Source organism: Emydura macquarii, unplaced genomic scaffold (assembly GCF_026122565.2).
Source record: "Emydura macquarii macquarii isolate MOO-44397 ecotype Brisbane River unplaced genomic scaffold, CSIRO-AGI_Emac_v2 contig_2246, whole genome shotgun sequence".
NCBI classification, from domain to species: domain Eukaryota; kingdom Metazoa; phylum Chordata; order Testudines; family Chelidae; genus Emydura; species Emydura macquarii.
The window spans coordinates 2,031,291-2,051,723 of record NW_027132383.1 but is presented as its reverse complement, the minus strand read 5'-3'; the positions used below and the strand labels follow the sequence as shown (position 1 = coordinate 2,051,723).

Sequence of the window (20,433 nt, the reverse complement as noted above, 5' to 3'; positions counted from 1 at the left end):
TGAGACACGGGGGCTGGCATGGCAGGCCTGGCACAGGGCCTGAGCTAAAATACTGGTCACCTCTGAAGAAGCCAGGCCGTGACGGGCAAGGACCGAGCGGGTGTAACAAACACCCCTTCCAGAGACACGCTGGACACAGGCACGTTCCAGAAAGGTCCCAGGCCATGCGAATACCCCGAGATAACACAGGCCCGCCGGCCCCTGCCGATGGCTCTGGAAGGGACAGACACGGCGTGTTAACACGAGGAATAGAGATGTTTGACAAGGGGCTGGGTGGCACCTGCCCACGTCAGGAGGTGCCAGCGCCACCCGTCCGAGGGGTCAGACGTGTTTTTTTGCAGCGATGTGTAAAAGAGGGTCTCGGAGGAAGCAGCTTTGTCCGGCCGAGTGGGTAGCGGACAGTCCCGCCGTCTCCGGGGCCAGCACCGCTGTCGGGGGCGCACAGTGCTAAGAAAACTTGTAGCACGTCGGAGGCGTTTTTCTGCTGCGCTCGTTTGGCAAGACACCTGGCCGGGCGCCTTCGTTGCTCAGCGGGTCTGTGCACGTGTCGAATGGCTCGGTCGCGGCGCGGTGCCTGGGTTACCTGCGCCCAGGCCGGGACACTGCACACACAGGGAGCATGCACACACGGCCGACAATCGACAGCAACGACACCAGCCGGCTCCTGTCACCCTCTGCCGAGGCTGCAGCTCCAGGGGACGTCACCCCAGGCACTGGTGGGCAGCCAGTGGCTGGCAGGGAGGGTGCGGACCCCGAGGCAGACACAGGGGGGTCACTGGCACATGTCGCTGTCCACGTTCCTTTGATTTTCCTAACGTTAACTGAGCGTATTAGGAACAATTGCCAGTGCGGCCACCAGCAAGAGAACCCCCGGCAGACCACACTGCGCCGGGTGTGCTCAGGCAAGCAGCTTCCTGCCCCGTCTTGCATAGGGGACCGTGACTGCAGTGCTCTGGGAATACGAGGGAACTGCTTCCTCTCGGCGCCTGCAGCAATCACCCCTCCGCGCGTCGTGCAGACACACCCACGGACTTGGCCAGACCCCAAGGCCAGACAGAGCCAGTGTGATCACCGGAACACAGGCCAGAGACCTGCCCCCAGATCATTCCCAGAGCAGAGCTGTTAGAAAACCAGCCCGCCTGGATCTAAACTCTGCCAGGGATGGAGAATCCACCCCCACCCTTGGGAAATCATTCCAAGCGTTAATTCCCCTCGCTATTAAAATGTTACACCTTATTACCTGTCTGAATCTGTCTAGCGTCAGCTTCCAGCCTCGGACGGTGTCAGGCCTTTGTCTGAGCTCAGTATCTCTTCCTCGTGCAGATCCTTCCAGACTGTGACCCAATCACCCCGCGACCGGCTCTTCGCTCAGCGAAACAGCCCGAGTGCCGGGAGTCGCTCGCTACAAGCCGCATCTTCTACCCCTTCAATCGCGCTCGCGGCTCTTCTCTGACCCCTCCCCAATGGACCAAAACCCTGCTGGGCACCAGACCTGGAGCCAGGATGCCAGCAGCGGTCGCAGAGGTGAAATAACGCGGGACGCCCCTGTTTGTAACCGAAGGATCCATTAGCCCTCTGGGCCACGGCGTCACCCTGGAAGTGCATGTTCAGCTGATTATCCACCCCCAGTCCTTGTCTGGTCAGGACTTCCCGGGACTGAGCTCCCAGCCTCCAGGCTGAATTACTGCAATCCACTGCCTCCGGAGACAAGGCCGCCCACCCTGACAGATCTCCCGCGGCAGCCTGTCGGCTCAGCAGCACCGGTCACCGTGAGAGCATCGCCCACTGCTCCTTTCCCGGCACGAGCCCTGCACCACGGTCTGCTCCTGGTACTCAAAGCCCCAGCAGGGGACTGGCCCTGGTAACCCAAGAAATTGTCTGTCCCTGGACCCCGACCGCCGGCAGCAGCCACGGCCCAGGGAGACAATCCGGCTGAGACGGGCTCTGCGACGGGGAGGCTGGCGGGGGCAGGCGGCTGCTATTTCCCAGGCTGCGGAACTCACTGCTGCAGGAGTCAAGCCCGGGGGCCTGGCTGCGCTGAGCGCTGCCTGCGGAGCTCAGCTCGGGGCACAGCACGGCCCCCACGCGGCCCTCGCAGCCCTCTGACCAGCGCCTGCCGGGGAGCGGGGCTGAGGGGGCCGTGTTGAGCCCCAGATGGGCCCCGCCTCTGCAAGCAGCGCCGGCCCTGCGGAACTCCCGGCCACAAGGGGTGGGGGCGGGGTCAGACAGCCCGGGGATGGGCGCGGATCAGCCTGGCCCGAGCTGATCCTGACCCACCCACGTGGGTCCCAGCTCCCCCCCCCCCCATCCAGGGGCGGGACCATCTCAGGGCACCGCCCATTCTGCCCACCGACGCGACTGAATCTGTGGACCAATCAGCGGGCGCGGTGGGAGCAAGGGGGCGGGGCCTAGAGCCGCGTGGCCCCGTCAGCGCGGGGCAGGAGAGAGCCACTATCCGGACGGGCCAATCGGGGGCGCGCGCGGGAGCGAGGGGGCGGGGCCTGGGGGCGGGCGGGCCAATCAAGGGGCGGGCGAGGGAGGGGGCGGGGCGTGGTTCTGGAGGTCCGGCGCCGTCCTGCCCGCGGCGCTGGCGGTCGGTGACAGGCGGCGGTCATGGAGCTTCTGCGGACGGTGAGGAGAACTGCGGGCCCCACGCCCGGCCGGTGGGGCTGCCGGGACCGGCCCCCCGGGGCCCGCACCCACCTGGCTGCGGGGCGGGGATGGCCGGGGCACAGGGCGGCTCTCGGTGGGGCCGGGGCCGGGGATGGCGGCTCCCTCCGCCCTCGGTGCTGTTATTATGTGCATTACGGTAGCCCCCCCCTCCCCGTGTTTCCGCAGTGCTCGGTATTATGTGCATTACGGTAGCTCCCCCGTGTTTCCGCAGTGCTCGGTATTATGTGCATTACGGTAGCCCCCTCTCCCCCCGTGTTTCCTCAGTGCTCGGTATTATGTGCATTACGGTAGCGGCCCCCCCCGTGCTTCCTCGGTGCTGGGTATTATGTGCATTACGGTAGCCCCCCCCCCCCCCCCCCCCGTGCTTCCTCAGTGCTCGGTATTATGTGCATTACGGTAGCAAACCCACCACCACTCCGGTGCTTCTGGAGTGCCAGTTATTCTGTACCTTACGGTATATCCCCCTTCCCCCCCCCCCCCCCGACCCCGTCTCCCCCCTCTATCGTCCCCCCCCCCCCGGAAGGGCTGGCGTAGCCGCCCTCGGTGCCCCGAGCGCTGGCCCTGGAGCGTGGCCAGTGGAGCCCAGCTGCTGTCAGCCGCGCCCTGCTCCCGCCTGGCTTTGACCACGGTGCTGGCACGTGGCAGCCAGTCCTGGTGGCCGCCTGGCGTGGCTGGGGGCTGCTCGCCGGGTCAGCATAGCCCCGGCCCGGCCTGCTCCAGGCCTCAGGCAGCACCGCTGGGCGCCCGGGCCGTGGGGGGCCGCCTGGCCAGGCACCCACCCGCCGAGCGCGTCTGGCGCTGGAAAAACCCCAGGCGGCCGATTCGCCAAGGACAGCCGGGGGGTCCGTGCCGGGGGAGACGGGCTGCGGCAGCCTTGAAACGCCCCCTCCCTGGCCTTCCACGTTCCCGCCCTCAAGGACGGCTTGTCCATCCGGCTGGAGGCTGGAAATGGGGAAAGAGGAGCCAGCGCCCCCCTGCCAGGGGCTCCCGGAGAGCGCCCGGGGGGACTGGGGCGCCGGCTGCGCAGGCAGGGAGCCGGCAGGGTGGTGGAGCCGGGTGAGGGCCTGCCCCGGGGCGAAGCTTCTTTCGCCCACAGGCTCTTTTGGGACCGGGCCTGTCCTGCCCTGCCAGCCTACGTCATGTGACACTGTGGCCAGAGCCCAGCCCGGATGGGACTCGACCGTCCCAGCTCTCAGCATCACCCACCCTGGGGGCAGGACCAGCCACCCCTCCTCCGGCCAGCATCACCCACCTCCCCTGGGGTCAACACCCTCCCCCCCGCCAGGGGCAGGACCCAACCCGCTCGCAGTCAGAATGGTTTAAGGGGACTTGGTGGCTCTCGGCCCCCTTCAGGTTGCCCTAAAGATCCATAAACGGGACCCCTCCACGGACTAAAAAGCAGCAGCTAGCCGGCCCAGAGGTGCACGGCCGGCGTCCCCCCGCCAGCGGGCGTTCTGCTCGTGGCATTAACCCAGCGCGCGTCTGTGGAGGCGACGCTGGCCGAGCGGATCGAGCTCTCCCCCCCGTTCCGTTCACCCGCGGCACGTCTCCCGCGCAAAGCCCGGCTCGGCGGCCGGGAAAGCCGGGACAGGGACGGGGCGGCCTAGCCCGGCTGCCCTGGGCCGTAGCAGCCCCCCCGACCCCGCAGCGGAGAGAAGGCCCGTTCGGAGCCGCTGCCCGCCGGCGGGCTGGCCTGGGGTGGCGTGTGGCTGTGAATGCGGCCGGCGGGGCAACCAGGCAACTGGCCGGCTGCAGCTGTGCGTGGTGGGAGAGGCGGCGAGATTGGGCCGCCCCTGCGCCTTCCGTGCCAGTGAGTGCCGGGGGGGGCAGCTGTCTGCGATCCTCGGGGGGGCCGGGCCCTGTGCAGCCAGCTTCCTGGGCGGCCTGCAGCCGGGCCGCGGCCCTGGCCTGGCCCGGCCCATCGTGCACCCTGCAGCTGCATTTGCAGAGGGCTGGGATTCTGCAGGGGGGGCCTCAGGAGGGAGGCTGGCGTGTGGGCGGGGGACAGGCCTACATCCCCCCCCCCATGCACTCACACGGGTGACTCGCAGCCAGAGCTGCCTGTGCACGTGGGCGGTGACAGCCGCGGTCTGCGCCTGCCAGGCCCCCAGAGGCGATCCCGGCCCCCGAGGGGCTCCCAGGGCTTTCCGTCCCCCGCGGTGCCTGCTGCGTTCAGCACGGCCCAGGCGGTCACTGTTGCCAGGGAGGTGGGGAAACTGAGGCACAGAAGGGTGGGGCGCGAGGGACCCAGCCAAGGTGTGGCGGAGCGGGGAGCGGGACCCAGGAGTCCTGGTATTAACCTGGGAGCAATGGAGGAAACGGGGCAGGCTCTGCGGTTCTGCTCCGGGAAGGCTTCCCGCAGAGGCCGATGTCCCGGGCCCTGGCGGCTCCGTGCCGCGCGGTGGCAGTGAGTCCCGCAGGCGGCACACACGGGCCGGCCCCTCCTCGTCCGCGCCGCCCGGGCCCCGCTGATCTTCGCGCCTCGGCCCCCCAGGTGCAGCTCTGCCGCTTTCACTCCCTCCTGCTGCGCAGGCGGCGCCCGGACCAGCTGCCGGCTCTGCACTTCAGCCAGGAGTCCGGCCCTTCGCTGCCGCCGTGAGTCTGCGCCCGGGGGCGGGAAGCCGTGCCCGGGGCCTGGAGTCCCCCAGACCGTCCCCTTCCCCGGGGCCGGGCACTAGGGATTTCTTCCCTGGTTACCCCTTTGGGGTGCGATGGAAACGCCCCCCGCCCGGCCCCCCACGGGGCCTGTCTGCAGCTGCCTGCCAGCTCTGGCACCTCCGCCCTGCCCCTCTGCCAGCGGGCGCCTGGGGTTCACGCTTGCCTGGTTGGAGAGGGTGGGGCCCGGGCCTGCCCGGGGGGGGCTCTCACCGCTGTGCCCGTGTCCCCCCAGCTGGGGCCAGCTGTGGCGCTGGGGGCGGCTGAGGAAGGCGCTGCTGGCGGCGGGGCTGGGGCTGCCCCTGGCGGCCCTGACCCGCTACGGCCTGGCCGACGCCCAGGAGCGGAGGAGGACGCGGCTGCTGGTGGAAGGCGTCAGGCGCTTCGGAAGGTGGGTACCGGCCAGATCCCCTCCCCCTGCATGGGGCTGCTCCAGGACTCCGGGGTTCCCTCCTGGCCTCAGGCTCTGGGTGCTCCCCGGCGAGGCGTGGCCCTGCCCCCCAGAGCCCCGCTGAGCCGCCCTGCCCTGCCTTTGCAGGTGTCTGCGCCTGGGCCTGGGCATCTCGCTGGATTACTGGTGGACGACCCATGTGCAGCTGCGGGGCCAGGACGAGGTGAGTCGCCCGCGGCGCGGCTGTGTGGCTGGGACCCAGCGCCAGGCCCAGCTGGACGGGTCACGCGCTGGGAGCCCCGAGGCCACGGGGATGGGCGCGGTCGGTGTAGCAGAGGGCGCAGAGGTTGCCTGGTGGGGGGCCCTCGCCAGCCGGTGTCGTGCTGCCGGGTCCCGTCTCCCTGGCCGTGCAGGACGCAGGCCCCGGCTGGTGGGTTCGTGTCGCCCCTCCTTGCCCCGGTGCTGACGGCCGCTCCCCGCCCCGGTCCCTGTCGTCAGAACAGCCCGGAGTACGCGGCCGTGACCTCCGCCTGCCACCAGCGGGCGGCCGACAGCCTGGTGCAGGGGGCCATCCTCAACGGGGGCGTCTACGTCAAGCTGGGCCAGGGCCTGTGCGCCTTCAACCACCTGCTGCCGCCCGAGTACATCCGCACCCTGCGCGTGCTGGAGGACCAGGCCCTGACCCGCGGCTCCAAGGAGGTGAGCGCCGGGGGCGGGGGGCAGCCGGCTCCTCGGGCACCACCCTCGCCCCAGGGCAGGGCTGGAGGGCGTTTGGGGGGAGCAGCTCCCTGACGGCCGGCCCGCCCGCCCTGTCTCCTGCCCCAGGTGGACGAGCTGTTCCTGGAGGATTTCCAGCTCACGGCCGACCAGCTCTTCCAGAAGTTCGACTACCAGGCCGTGGCCGCGGCCAGCCTGGCCCAGGTGCACAAGGCCAAGCTCCAGGACGGCACCCCCGTGGCCGTGAAGGTGCGTGAGCCCCAAGGGCTGGCGGGGCGGGGGCAGCGACGCCGACCTCCCTTGGTGGGGCAGGCTCCAGCCGGGGCCCCGCTCAGCACAGCCGGGCCGGGGCCCTGGAGCCAGAGGGGCCGAGGTGCAGCTGCTTTCTGCCCCAGAGCTCCACGGGGGGCAGAGTCTTGGAGCTGAGCCAAGCGCCCCGAGCAGAGACCCCCACCCTGGGTGGGTGCAGGGGAGGGGGGCCGGCAGGACGCAGGACAGCTGGCACCCTGGGGCCGGGAGGGACACGGAGGCTCTGTCCCAGGCAGGGGGCACAGTGCCCGGAGCAGCCCCAACCCCCAGCGGGAGCCTCTCCCTGCTGCAGACGCGGATACTTGTGGGTCTGGGCCCTGCCCACCCCAGGGCTGTGGCAGCATGGGGTGGGGGGGTGAACAACCCCGAGGCCGGTGAACTGCATTCTGGGAGGTGTAGTCTCCAGCCCGCGTCCCTCCCCAACCGGGGAGGTTGGGGGGTCTCTGCGGGCTCCCAGCACGCCCCGTCTCCGCCCTCCCCAGGTGCAGTACATCGACCTGCGCGACCGCTTCGACGGGGACATCCGCACGCTGGAGCTGCTGCTCCGCATCGTGGAGTTCATGCACCCCAGCTTCGGGTTCAGCTGGGTCCTGCAGGTACCGGCCTCCGCTGCGTCCCCGGCGCTGGGCAGGCCACGGCCCCTCGGGCTCTGCGCAGGGAGGACGAGGCGCTGAGCCAAGGGGGGGGCTCCGTGCCCCAGTGGAGGGTGGGAATCGGGACCGTGGGCGTCCCTGTGCTGCGGGGCGGGTGAAGGCTCCAGCTGGAAGGGGCCCTGGCCGTGCCACCGCCTGCCCTGCCCTCCTTCCCCGCAGGACCTGAAGGGGACGCTGGCCCAGGAGCTGGACTTCGAGAACGAAGGCCGGAACGCGGAGCGCTGCGCCCGGGACCTGCGCCACCTGCCCTACGTCGTCGTGCCCAAGATCCACTGGGACAAGTGCAGCAAGGTGGGGACAGGGGCCAGCCCTGCCCCTGGGGGTGCTGCCCTGGGGGGCTCCCCTGGCCACATCTCCAGCAGCCAGAGGGTGGGACACCCCCCGGTAGCCTAAGGTGCTGGGCTGGTTCTGGGGCAGCTGGGCAGGCAGCTCCCCTCTTGTGCCCATGTGGATTTAGCACCCCGCCCTGGCAGGAATGGGGGGGGGGGGTCACCTTGCCACCACAGATGTGGGCTCCATGGAGACCATTACTAGCCGTGGGGGGGGGGGGGGGGAAGCACAGGAGACCTCCCCGCCCCATAAACGAGCGTGGCCCCGCCTTGGAGAAGGACCCAACCCGTGTCTGTCCCCACAGCGAGTCCTGACGGCGGATTACTGTGAAGGCTGCAAAATCAACAACGTGGAGAGCATTCGGGCGCAGGGCCTGAGCCTGCAGGATGTGAGCGAGTCGCTGGCTGTTCGGCCAAGGGGGAAGCCGAGGCAGCGGGGCGGCCGGCAACTCTGCCCAGGCTGGGGGAGCCCGACGCGTGCGGGGCTGTGCCCAGCTCCCCGGGCCATGGGCAGAGCGCCCCTGGATTTGGTGAACCTGCTGCTGGGCTTAGGGCCTGTCGTAGCGTTCCTGCGGGTTGGGAATCGGCTGCCACGTTCCACCCCAGAGGCAGTTGCAATCAGTGGCAGGCAAAGCACTTCTCTGCCACGAGCACTGGAGAATAGCAGTCACGCTGCTGGCTGGGGGCCTTCCCTGTAAACGTAGCCCCAGCGTTACCCTGCCCGGCCTGGGGACACAGCCCTCACGGGGAGACTTCCACTCAGCTAGCTCAGGCCCCTGCAATGGGACCCGATGCCCTGGGCCCGCCTGCCCTTGGCTGGCAGGCGGCTCTGGCCTGGCCCGTCTGCAGCCCCCCCTTCTTGCCCTCTTGCAGACGGCAGCCAAGCTGATCCGGTTGTTTGCTGAGCAGATCTTCTACACGGGCTTCATCCACGCGGACCCGCACCCTGGGAACGGTACGGGGGGGAGCCCAGGCTGGGACCCGGTGGGGGGGCTGGCCCAGGCTCCCTTGCCCTGCCCATAGTGATGAGGGGAGCTGGGCCTGGGGGGAGGCGGGTTTGGTACCTGGGGTCGAGGAGGGCAGGGCTGGGGGGCGCCCCGCAGTGACCCGCTCTGTGTTGCAGTGCTGGTGCGGAGGGGCCCCGACGGGAAGGCCCAGCTGGTGCTGCTGGATCACGGCCTGTACGAGTTCCTCAGTGAGAGGTAGGGACTGGGGGGCCGGGGGCAGACCAGCCCCAGGGGACTAGCGCTTTAGGGCCCAGAGGTGGCCGCCCCCTGGGGCGGGCTGGCCCGGCGCGGGGCAGAGCAGCTGGCAGCTGACGCGGCCCCTCTCGCTGTGGCAGGGACCGGATAGCACTGTGCAAGCTGTGGCGAGCCATCGTCCTGCGGGATGACGCAGCCATGCGAGTCGGGGCGGCCGAGCTGGGTGTGAAAGGTGAGTGGGGGGGGGCTGGGTCGTTGGTGGGGGCAGCGAACGGCTCGGGCCCCCCCCTGACAGCCGGGCCTGTCCTCGCCCCAGATTACTTCCTCTTCTGTGAGATCCTGATGCAGAGGCCCATCCACATGGGGCAGCTGAAGCTCTCCAACATCCTGACGCGGGAGGAGACGCGCTACATGCAGGACATGGCCCGGCACCACTTCGATCGCATCATGCAGGTGCTCAAGGACCTGCCCCGGCCCATGCTGCTCGTCTTCCGCAACATCAACACCGTGCGCAGCATCAACATCACGCTGGGCGCCCCGGTCGACCGCTACTTCCTCATGGCCAAGAGGTGAGCGGGGAGCCCAGCAGGCTGTGGCGAGTGGCTCTCCCGGGGGGGGGGGGCTGTGCCCTGAGGGGCATGTTCCGGGCCCCGGGGGAAGCCCAGGGCCTGAGCCGCAGCTCTGTCCCCGCAGTGCCGTGAAGAGCTGGAGCAGGCTGGCAGGTCACAAAGCCTCAGGTCTCCGCCGCAGCAGCCTCTACTGCTGGTTCCGGGTGCAGTGGGAGAGCCTCAAGTTCGAGATCGCGCTCAGGTAGGGGGCAGCGCCGGGAGCTGCGGGCACCTGGGCTGGAAGCAGGGGGCAGGCGGGGCCCTGCAGCTGCTGGCGCGCGCTCCATACGGCTCCCGCTTCCTCCCCAGGCAGGAGACCTTCTCCATGAGGCTGATGGCCTCCCTCTTCCGCTTCCTCGCCTACATGGGCTTCCTCCACGACAGCGAACAGATCTACCAGTACCTCCAGGCCTAGCGGAGACGGCGGCTTGGACGCCCCGGGGCAGCGACCCCGCAGCGTTCCCTGGGGCTACGGCCCAGATCCTGAGCGTGCACGAATAAAACTCCTGCGGGTGCCCTGCAGCGGGTGATCAGTGGTGCGGCCGGGGGGGAAGGAGCTAGGACGCTGTGCTCCACGGAGGCTGTCTGTACCGGGGGGCACCGCTCCTCCAGAAAGGCTCCCCAAGCAGCCATGGCCTGCCCGCTGCCCCGGCGCAGCCTGGAGGGCCAACTTCTCACTCCACACCCGCTGCCCCATTAGCACCAACCCCCTCCCCCAGCAAACACGCCACAGCCACGAGTCTGTTCTGCCTTTTCTTTACAAACCCTTCCCAGTTCATACAAAGCTGAGCCGGGCCCTCCTCGCCCGGACTCCAGTGAATTTACAACAGCGGGGGCAGGCGCTGGCCCTGCGGGGCCCCCCCCAGGCCATTAGAAGTGAGCCGTGACGCGGTCAATTTCCAACAAGTCCTCCAGGATCTGCGGGGAAAGAAGCAGGCAGGTCAGGGGCAGGGCCTCGCCCCCAGGTTACTGAGCGGGTGCAGAGGGTGAGGGGATGGCTGCCTTGGCTTTACGGGCCCCCCCAGCCGTCAGAGCGAGGGGGCTGTGCCCCCCAGGAGAGGGGATGGGCCGGGGCCCTACTCACAATGTCCGGCGTGGTGCCAATCTTCTTGGCCAGCTCGGTGCGCTCCATGGCGCTCAGGTAGAGGTAGCGGTTGAGCAGCTCCCCGTCCAGGATGTTGCGGACGGCGTTCTGCAGGGTGCGGCGGTCCACGTGCAGCATCCTGCGTGAGAGGAGCAGCTGCCAGCCCTGGGGAGCCAGCCGGGGCACGCCCCAGCCTGGTGCACGGCCAGCGTTCTCGGGGCCCGGGGAAAGGCACCGCGGGCGAGCCCCACACGCCCCTCGCAGGGAGCAGCTGGGGGAGCTCCCTGACCTTGGCGGAGGCTGTTGGGATGGCAGGTGCGTGCTGGGGGCCCCGTCTCCTACCCCGGCCGAGCCCCACAGCCTGCTTCTGTGGAGGCCCATCCCCCCTTGCTGTATAGCTGGGGGGCACCAGGGCTGAGTGCAGCAGCTCCCCTGGCAGAGGGGACGGGGTCCTGGCACCCAGCCGCAGATCTCCCACCCAGCCAGGGTCAGACAGGCTAAACACCATCTTCCCTGAAGGATCCCACAGATGCAGCCACCTCTGGGGTGGAGAGCAGCAAGCAGGTGCACAACAGGAGGGGAGGGGCTGTCTGGCCAAGGGCAGCAGGGCAAACTCCATCTGTGGGAAGGGCCCATGGCTCTCGGTGTGGGGGAGCGGGGCAGGTGGGGGGCTACCTGAAGGCGCGGGGGTTGAGGCCGGCATGGTGCGATAGCATGGTGGTGAGCGCGTTCTGCAGCATCAGGAGGCGCCGGTACGTCTTCTCTTGCATGGGTAAGAGGAGGCCGATGCCGCCGTCCAGCGTGGCTGGGGAGAAGAGACGGCTCAGCGCAGGGCGCCCCATGGCAGGAGAGGCTCCCTGACCTCAGCTGGGGCAGCAGCCAGCCCAGGGTAACGGAACGGACACAAGCGCCGGCCGGGCCAGCCCTGAGCAGAGCACGGGCTCATGGCTGCTCCTCCGGCCTCCCCAGAGAGGCCCCCAGGGAGCTGCAGCCTGGAGCAAGGCCAGCAGCTCCAGCCCCTCCCCTGCCTGCTGGCCCCACAGCAGGCCTCTCTAGGGGCACGGGAGCACATGGGCGACCTGCGCCCCTCCTGCCTGCAGCCAGCTGCTGCGTAGCATCCTAGGCTTCCCTCGGCTCCAGGCAGGCCCCAGCCCCACGGTCCTGACCCTCCCTCCCCGAGCCCCATACCGCCGTGTCCAAATCCACCGCCCAAGCTCCACGCCCCGGCCTGGCTCCCTGCCCTGCTCCCTGCCCAACTCAGCCCTCCTGCTCCTTGGCCATCACACCCGCTGTCCCCGCACGGCAGCTCCGCTTCCCGGCACTGAGCACGTGCTTCTCCCACCCACCTCCACCACCCTCCGCCGACCTGGGCCGCCCACGTCTCCCCCCACCCAGCTGGGCGGCGCTCAGCCCCGCTCTGAGGGCAGAGGCGCAGGGGAGTCTCACCCTTATCTGCCCCCTTCTACCCCCCCGGCTCAGGCTGCTCGGCCCAGGGCCCGTCTGCGTTTTACAGCCCCCAGCACAAGCGGGTCCGTCCCGGCTGCTCCCTGAGCCAGCGCGGCGCTGCCTCTTACCGAACCAGGTGATGTGCTTGTTCTCCCAGGCGATGGACTTCTTGGTGACGCCGTCGGTGGCCCAGCGGCAGGGCGTCCTCCAGAAGGTGTTGACGTGGGCGCCCACGTGGAAGTCGGCCCGGCGGAGCAGCCGCATCCCCCCAAAGCTCTCCTTGGCTGAGAGGAGGAGAAGGAGCAACTCCATCAGGGCAGGGGGCAAACAGAGGCGCAGCCAATGGAGACTACAGCTCCCAGCATGCTCCACTCTGGAGGCAGTGCATGGCATGCTGGGAGATGTAGTCTCCACCGGCTGCCCCCTGAGAGGGGCTGAACTAGCCAGAGCTCTCCGGCTCCCAGCCAGCTGCCAACGCGGCTCTGGGCCAGGGCCCCCTCTGCACCCACTGCTGGCACACCAGCAGCGAGGAAGTTACAGCCCAGCTTCCGGCGGCTGCGGGTTTTTAGATGCTCCTGTGGGTTCCACGCTGGTCTTTGTTTACACGGAGCCCTACAGTATTATTGTCTGGCACCGTAGCAGGCCAGAAGCAGAGCCAGACGTGGAACGGCCGCACTGGCTCCGACCAACGGCCCATCTCGCCCAGGATCCTGGCTTCCGGCAGCGGCCAGGGCCAGGTGCTTCAGAGAGAATGAAGAGAGCGGGGCCATGGGGAGTGATCCGCCCCATTGCCCAGGCCCCGGTTCTGGCAGGTCAAAGCGAGGAGCGGGGACTCCCGGAGCATGGCAGGGTGTCGGGGGCTGATCAGAGAGACAAGGCTCGGTGCAGCTCGGACGCCGGTCCGATCAGAGCTGTTCCCTCGCCCACCTGCGCTCTCGAACACCCAGAGAGGACCCGTCTCGGCTAACAGCCCTGACCGACTCCGCTCTTCCACAGCACGTGTGTGGGGGGCTCCCAAAGCAAGTGTCGTGTCCACACTAGAGGGGAAACTGAGGCCCAGAGAGGGGAAGGGAGCGAGTCTGTGGGCGAGCAGGGACTAGCCCCCGTCCTGTGCGCTAGCCAGTTAGCCACGGCTCCCGCTGCCCCCGCAGGAGGGGCCTGGTTAGAAGCTAGGCGGCGGAAGGCCTCACCTTCAGGCAGGTACATATAGACCATGAGGTTACGGTCGCGATCGGACACTGCGGGGAGAGAGCAGAGATCAGCAACGTGGCTCCGGGCAACCCGTCAGCCCCGCCGGAAACACAGAGCTACTCTAGAGCCCCTGCCCCGGCCGGCATGCTCCAACCCCCGGCACTGGTTCCGACCCTGGGCCAGCCCCCCGCCTGATCCCCAGCTGCCGGCAAGGCGCACACTGCCCTCAAACCCCCATCCAGCCGGGAATGGCGCTGCCCACGGGGGTCTCCCTCCCTTGCTGACCCCGCAGCACCAGGCGGCACCGCCGGGCAGTGGGCCCGCCCCGGCCAAACTCTACACATGGGGGATGGAGGAGGAGCACAACGTACCCAAGAAGCCCAGCTGGCAGGTGTCTACCATGAAGTCGACGCTGTACACCTCCAAGGGCTTGGCATCCTGGGGGCAGGAGAGGCAGGGATCAGTGGGGAGCACACGCAGCCGCAGCAGCGGGCAGGGACCCAGCACCCCCCAGGGTGAGGAAGGTGCCAGGCTGAGCCCCGCTCTTGGCCCCGGCAACCTCTTCCTGCCTGCAGAGCCTGTCCACCCTCCCAGCTCCTGGGGGAGGGACCTGCTCCCCCACGGGCCGGGCCATGGCCAGCCGTGGCCTGGTGCCCACGGACAGTCCCGGCCCCTCCCCCAGCACGCACCCGGCTGACGAGCGACAGCGTCTTGCTCTCCTCCTGGTAGCGCAGCAGCGAGATGCTCTTCATGACGTCGGCGGCCAGGATGAAGTTCTTGACGCTGATCATCTGGTGGATGTAGAGCTGCGTGTCGATGAAGGCCATGCCCGTCAGGTCGTTGTCCTTCAGACTCCACAGGAAGATCTGCAGCAGGGCGAGAGGGCGGGGGTCACGGTCACAGACAGGGAATGCACGCCGTGGGGGGGAGGAGTGGGGGGCACAGCCAGCCCCGAGCTGGGGCCCGACTGGAACCAGTGCCCTGGAGTACCCCATGCCCCAGTCCCAGGGCTGGATCAGAGCCAGCGCTCCGCAGAGGGGACAGGCCCCGAACCCCTATCGTGTCTCCGGCTGGCCCTGGGTGACGCTCAGAGCCCACCTCCCAGAGCTCTTGGTCCCCAACACCAGCTGGAGGAGACGGGGCTATGCTCTCCTGGTGGTGCCCCCCCTGAACCGGGGACCCTAGGGTGCCAGCTGGGATGGCGTGGCACCGGGCACACAGCCCCCTCTAGGCCCAGAGGCCCTCACCTTCTGGCCAATGGCGGACACCAGGTAGCCGTGGCAGTGGCACAGCGCCGTCACCGGGCCCTTCTGCTCCTTCTCGTACAGCACCTTGAACTTGTTCTTGGTGAGCGGCTGCCCCGGCTCCGGCACCACCTCGATGATGTCCATGATGAGGATCTGCAGAGACGGGCGGGGCGGGGGGGCTTTGAGCGAGGGAGAGCGTCCTCCGGGCTGCCCTGACAGCCCAGCCCAGGGCCGCCCGCGCCAGGACCCACACGCAGGCCTTGGCTTGGTGAGGGAGGCGACCCCCACGCCCCCCGGCCCGGCAGGAATACACTAGCTCAGTGGCCCCCTGGCTGAGAGAGCGCGTGCCCCACATGGAGCCCTGCTCCGTGGAGACGGCCTGGGAGCGACGCCTGCCCCCCCGGCGGCATCTCCAGCAGCCCCTGCACGGAGACCTGGCCGAGGGCTGGGTGCAGACATGGCTTCCCCAGGGAGGGGCAGTGTGGTCCAGCCCCCTCCAAGGTGCAAGGTGGAGCAGTGCGACCCAGGAGGACGGGCTGGGACCAGGCAGGTGACTGGAGGCATGGCAGGAGATGCAGAAATTGCCCTGGGTGGAGGGGGGGGAGAGACAGGGAAAGGCCAGGGGACGCCAGGCCAGCCCCCCCACCCCGCACTCACCCGGCCGCGGCAGGTCACCTCCTCGCCCTGCATGAGGCACGTGCCGGCGGCGATGTAGCCCTTCAGCCCTGACACGGTCTCCTCGCTCTTCAGCGACACCGTCTTCATGCAGGTCACGTGCTCCCACTCCTCCAGGTCGATGCTGGGCAGGCGGGAGGAGACAGGCATGGGCCAGGGACGTGAACTGGCCCATCGGGCCCACGGAGCCAGGGCCCTCCTCCCAGACACCGCCCCTCAGGGGCCGCGTCCTGCCCCAACCATCTCCCCTCTGCTGCCGGGGAGGCCAGCACCTGCTTCTCGTCCTGTCGCCTCCCGGCGCAGGGCTGGGCCCCCGGCCCCATCAGACCCTCCCTAGAAGAGGCGGCGTGCCAGGCCCAGCCCGAGCCCAACGCCTGCCCCCGGTCGCGGGGCCCTTACCGGGTGTTGGGGATGGTCTCCCAGCTCACCGGGGAGATCAGCTGGATGGAGAACGCCTCCTGCTGCGGGTGGATGTAGCGCTCGTCTGGGGAGAGAGCAACACAGCTCCAGTGGCCAGCAGGCCCCCAGGGGAGGGCGAGGGGCCGGCGTGGGCCCAGCAGCCCCCTCCAGTGTCACACGGTGTCCCAGCTCAGGATGGCACCCCCCACCCACAGCCCAGCCCCACGGGGGGGGTTCAGTTCTGATCGAGGACCCCCCAGGGCTCTGTAGGCTGGAGGGGCCGTCACAGCCACCAGCACAATGGGGAGGCCCCCCACGCAGCCCAGTGGGGCCTGTGCCAAAGGGGCTCTTGATCTTGAAGCCAGGAGCCGGGTCACAGGGTCCGCCCGGCCAGGGAGCGCCGGCCCGAGCCGAGCCTGGAACCGCTGCCAGCGTACTCCCTGCCACACGCCTCCTCCGCGGCGCGGGTGCCACGTGCTAGGCGGGGGGCCGGGCTCTGCTCACCCCGCTCGATGCTCTCAAACTCCTTCTCCTCTCCGGTCATGCGGGGGATGCGGGTGCAGGAGTTGACGATGCTGGTGGCCACGGCGTAGACCTGCCAGAGACACGCAGCCGGTAACAGGCCCCTCCACCACCTCCCTGCCGTCTGCTCGCCACGCTGTGCGGACGCAGGAGGGACCCGCTCCTCCCTGGGAGCCCACCTGCCCCCCTGCCTGGCGTCGTGCAGCGCTGGTGGGACGCAGGCTGCGACAGGCGGCCGGAACAGAGCCAGGCAGAAAGATCCAGGCAGGTCTGCGGGGGGACGTGTCCTGCAAGACCAGGTGCCCCTTGGCCAGGTCGGGGGAGGAGTCCCTGGGCCCCTGGCTGCCTGCACCGTGGGGGGTCCTGGGCCGGCAGTGCTGAGCTAACGGGGGACGCTGGGCCCCAGGAGGGAGCCCCCCGCTGCACTGCCCGTTCCCACGCAGCAGGACCACCCCCAGCAAACCCCGGTACCTTGGACTCCACGTGATACGCCACGTAGTGCGTGGTGCAGCGCAGTGGGATCTTCCTCACGGGCCACGGCGCGTCGTAGGACAGGTACGCGGGCAGGACGCTGATCCGCAGCTCCCCCTGCAACCAGACACCGTCAGGCCTGCCTCAGTGCAGCCCCACAAGTCCCTCCCCCTCTTCACTCACAGCCCCAGAGGAGAGCTGCCGGCTAGCGCATGCCCTGACGGAGCAGTGCATGCTGGGACCTGTAGGCCCTCTGTGCCCCAGCTCCAGAGAGCCCAGGCAGCGGCCGTCCACGCCCCGTGGGCCCCGTGCTCTGCCCCGCGTACCTGCCGGTTGAAGTAGAGAAAGCCCTTGGGGCAGTTGACGTTGTGGAAGGGAGCAAAGGACTCGATCAAGCCGTCGATCGTCATGGGGTGCAGGCGCAGGGCCCCTCGGGCTGTCACCAGCAGCCAGTGTGGGGAGGGGCCGCAGATGAACACCTGGGAGCAGAGACAGCGCTGGGTTACAGCAGGGAGCCCAGGGCCCGCCGCCAGGGCGCTCCGGACGCAAGGCTCCCCCCATGGGCTCTCTGGCAGCCAGCAGGCCAGCCACAGCGCTGGGCTGACTCCCAACCCACAGCCCCTGCCCCTGCCCAGGTCTCCCCTCCACGTGCTGGCCTAGCCAGCCCCCGCTTAGCTTCTGGGCTCTAACAGGATAGCAGCCTGCGGCGGGACGCCAGGAAATCCTGCAGTCACCTCCCGCGTGCAGGAGCCAAAGCGCCACGGCCTGGGGCGTGTCACACTGCAGGGCAGAGCAGCACAGTGCCCACCCGCCACTGGTGCCCCTGGCACTGACCCCAGGGACCTGACCAAGTGGGGCTGCCCCCTTGCCCAACTGGAAACACCCGCACTCTCCTGCTGTCGCCAGCCCGCAGGCACCAGCGGCTGCCCCAGGCCTCTGAGCCGAGCCTGTGGGTAATCTGAGGCCAATCTGAACCGTGAGGGGCTAAACCGGAGGGAGACTCTGCCGCCCCACCAGCCCCCAGGACAAGCCTTGGCAGCGGCTCTGAGCCGGGTCTGTCCCGGCAGCAGTGTGGTGGGGGGCTCACCCCTGAGTAGCCATAGATGTCCTCAAAGAAGCGGAAGCGGGCGACTCGCCCCCGCGCGCCCCCCGACTCCTCGCCCCCCGCGCTCTCCGATTTCTTTTTGGACTGCTTCAGCTTCTTCTCCCGGAAGTTGATGTTGTGGGGGACCTGGCAGGGAGGAGAGATGATCACAGACGTGAGCGCCGGGCGCCAGTTGGACCCGAGCCCTGCAGCTGAGACTGGGAGGGGCGAGCACAGAGCAGGGAACCCGCACAATGGCTCAGGGTTCCCACCTTTCCATGTCCACAGGCATGTCACCCAAAAGTGCCCTGGGCGCAGAGGGCCCTGCAGACTGCCCCTAATTCTCCCCAGCCCCGCTCAGCGCTGGCCCCAGGGAAGTGACCGGAGGCAGCCTGAACTGCCTGTGGAGCACTGGCACTGCAAAGCAGGGCTGTGTGACGGGCAAGCCCCGGCGTAGCCCTCAGGAAGCAGCAAGCTGCTGGGGCGTTTTAACTCGCACCGGGTCCGGATAACGCACTGCATGCTGGGAGCTGCAGGGTCGCTGGGGCCGAGGGGGCTATGAAGCAGGGCTTGGTCGCACGTGGGCCGTCGCCAACGCTTCCCGTTACCTTCTTAAAGCGGACTTTCAGGTTACTCTGGCCCAGCTGGGAGTCGTGGCTGAAAGCCTCGTAAATCAGCAGCTCCTGATCCACGTGAACCTGCGGACGAGGCGAGAGGAGCTGAGACTCCTGCCCCCCCCGGGCCCAGAGCCACAGCTCACACTCAGGCCCAGCTCCAGGCAGCAGAGCTGCGGCAGAGACAGGAGTGTGAGGCCCTGCCATGGAAGGAAGCCCACCCGGCGATCACAGGGATGGAGCGAACCCAGCAGGTCCTACCCGCGGGGCAGGGCGGGGCCCCACAGACGGACACCCAGGGACGGGGCTCCCACCGCTGCCCTTGGAAGGCAACTCCCAGCCGGCGGTCGATTGTGCAGCGAACGCTTCCTTAATATCCGGCCTACGTGTTCTTTGCTCCATCTGCCCTGTCCCCCGGCTGCTCCCCCCAGCACATTCACGCTGGCTGGCGACAGCCCTGGCAGTTCGAAGTCCCCAGGTCGCCACCCCCAGCCCGTCCCCTCCTCTGCGCTTCAGCTGCGACGTCGGCACGTGCGCTGCCAGGAGCCGCGGGGCGGCGAACGCCCTGGCGGTAAACGACCACTCAGACCCGCCCACAAAGGGGGATGGGCCGAGGTCCCCGATCCGGGGTCTGCCCGTCTAGCATTGAATTCTTGGTGTCGTCAACCAGCTCCAACTCCTCCTCTGGTGCTGGGTCCTCAACCTAGCAGGGATTTCCCTGACCCACTCTACAGCCCAGCCCCCTCCAGCTCAGAAATGCTGCCTGGATTTCCCCACAGCTGCAGTAAGCAGTCATCTGCACCCCGCCCCTGCCTGAGACGTGCGCACAGCACCAGAGAAACCTGCTCAGGCAAGGGCGCTGCTCCAAGCGCAGCAGCGAGCACCCACAGCCCAGCTCACCAGCAGGTACGGCCGGCTCTGCCGATTGCCCAGCGCCACCAGCAGGACCTCCTTCACCAGGGGCATCTCCCCCTGCCGCGTCACCTCCTCCTTCTTGGCGTCCCCCTGGGCTGCGGGCTGCCCGAACGAGCTGTCCACCAGCACCCGCTGGCCCATGGGGAAGTTCTTCACCAGGAAGACCAGGCGCCAGTCCGGCAGCTGATAGATCTGCAGGGAGAGAGAGACAGACACTGAGCCAGGCAAGGGCCCATGGAGGCTCCGTGCAGCAATCCCCACCCCGTCAGAGCAGGGTCTGCCGAGCCCGCTCCCAGCTGCCCCGAGAAATGTCCCCCAAACCCCGCCTCTGGGCCTGGCTCCCGCCCGGGGGTAGGACGGCAGGCGCTGTTACGCTCATTAGCCATGGGAACATCGAAGCCTTTCTGAACACTTTTGCCAGGAGCCTTTCCAGACTCTCGGACTCACTCTTGTGGTCATGGGTCCCACAGGTTACGCACACGTGGGGTCAACGTGACTTCCTTGCCTCGGTTTAACTGCTCCCCTTTGGGCACCTGCCCCCTGGGGCAAGAGCGATTTCATGCAGCCGTGAAACGCCCCGGAAGAGGCACAGTAGCAGTGGGACGTCAGAGCCGAGCAGCCGTCCACCTGGGCCTCGCCTTCCAACCGTGGCAGTAAATGCACACCTCATCCGACAGCAGCACGGCACCTCCTGGGGTCAGCGCCCCACAGACTCTCTGCCACTGGGCATTAGTCAGCACTGGGTCCGGGGGAGGGCACCTCCTACCAAGCCCCCCCCTCAGTCCCTGCAGCCACAGTTCTGAACCCGGCATCCAAGCCCTGACCGGGCTGAACCTCGTTAGCTCACAAGGGGCCAGACCGGGCTCCTGCGGGAGGGACTGGACCAGGCCTCACCTCCATGGCGCCGTTCTCTCGCACCAGCACGCACCAGTGCGTGGGCTCCACTTTGTACTGGCGGGGGTCCCTGTCAGCCAGGGGCAGGCTGCTGCGGCGCGGCTCCTCCTTGGTGGGGCTGAAGAGCGAGCTGGAGTCCCCGTAGAGCATCTCCTCCTCGTCGTCCACCGTGTTACTGCACCGGCCGGCCGGGGCGGGGGAAGCAGAGAGAGGCTGTTACGGGGGCCCAGGCGCCCCGTCACTGAGCTCCACCCTCCCTGCACACACAGGGCAAGTGCCCAGGGCCACGCCCATGCTGGGGGAGGCTCCTGCACCCACCCCTGAGCAGCTGCGCAGATGTATGGGTCACTGCAG

General features: G+C 68.7%; 2 protein-coding genes across 5 annotated transcripts in view; one reads left to right on the top strand and one right to left on the bottom strand.

Annotated features, from left to right (window-relative positions):
- Positions 1-2,554: 2,554 nt before the first annotated feature.
- On the top strand, positions 2,555-11,139 carry ADCK5 (aarF domain containing kinase 5). Of its 3 annotated transcripts, XM_067560142.1 has the most exons (15): positions 2,555-2,631; positions 5,168-5,268; positions 5,564-5,719; positions 5,867-5,942; positions 6,218-6,418; positions 6,545-6,685; positions 7,228-7,341; positions 7,558-7,689; positions 8,033-8,116; positions 8,601-8,682; positions 8,851-8,929; positions 9,070-9,161; positions 9,246-9,498; positions 9,623-9,739; positions 9,847-11,139. In XM_067560142.1, exons 1-15 carry the CDS (start codon positions 2,614-2,616, stop codon positions 9,950-9,952), a joined length of 1,752 nt encoding a protein of 583 aa, XP_067416243.1. In that variant the 5' UTR covers positions 2,555-2,613; the 3' UTR covers positions 9,953-11,139. The 3 variants fall into 3 exon arrangements, with proteins under 3 accessions (XP_067416243.1, XP_067416242.1, XP_067416244.1); XM_067560141.1 differs by lacking the exons at positions 2,555-2,631; positions 5,168-5,268 and having other exon boundaries at positions 5,355-5,719; XM_067560143.1 differs by lacking the exons at positions 2,555-2,631; positions 5,168-5,268 and having other exon boundaries at positions 5,592-5,719; positions 6,223-6,418.
- Positions 10,278-20,433, bottom strand: part of CPSF1 (cleavage and polyadenylation specific factor 1) — a 29,625-nt gene continuing 19,469 nt past the window's right edge. Inside the window, exons 22-38 of one of the 2 annotated variants that reach the window (XM_067560132.1) lie at positions 20,080-20,254; positions 19,171-19,377; positions 18,265-18,354; positions 17,660-17,803; positions 16,899-17,051; positions 16,573-16,689; positions 16,084-16,174; positions 15,580-15,664; positions 15,163-15,304; positions 14,506-14,658; positions 13,948-14,124; positions 13,630-13,696; positions 13,258-13,305; positions 12,196-12,351; positions 11,297-11,426; positions 10,622-10,760; positions 10,278-10,455 (exon numbers count right to left, since the gene is read on the bottom strand). In XM_067560132.1, coding sequence (XP_067416233.1) covers positions 10,408-10,455; positions 10,622-10,760; positions 11,297-11,426; positions 12,196-12,351; positions 13,258-13,305; positions 13,630-13,696; positions 13,948-14,124; positions 14,506-14,658; positions 15,163-15,304; positions 15,580-15,664; positions 16,084-16,174; positions 16,573-16,689; positions 16,899-17,051; positions 17,660-17,803; positions 18,265-18,354; positions 19,171-19,377; positions 20,080-20,254 — 2,122 coding nt within the window. In that variant the 3' untranslated portion in view covers positions 10,278-10,407. Of the gene's footprint in view, positions 10,456-10,546; positions 10,761-11,296; positions 11,427-12,195; positions 12,352-13,257; positions 13,306-13,629; positions 13,697-13,947; positions 14,125-14,505; positions 14,659-15,162; positions 15,305-15,579; positions 15,665-16,083; positions 16,175-16,572; positions 16,690-16,898; positions 17,052-17,659; positions 17,804-18,264; positions 18,355-19,170; positions 19,378-20,079; positions 20,255-20,433 lie in introns of those variants that run through there. The other variant, XM_067560131.1, reaches the window with a different exon arrangement.

Coding starts and splice junctions, on each gene's coding strand:
- ADCK5 (XM_067560141.1), top strand. CDS start 5,385: ATGGAAACGCCCCCCGCCCGGCCCCCCACGGGGCCTGTCTGCAGCTGC. Junction 6,419..6,544: donor TGACCCGCGGCTCCAAGGAG/GTGAGCGCCGGG, acceptor CTCCTGCCCCAG/GTGGACGAGCTGTTCCTGGA. Junction 7,342..7,557: donor GGTTCAGCTGGGTCCTGCAG/GTACCGGCCTCC, acceptor CCTTCCCCGCAG/GACCTGAAGGGGACGCTGGC.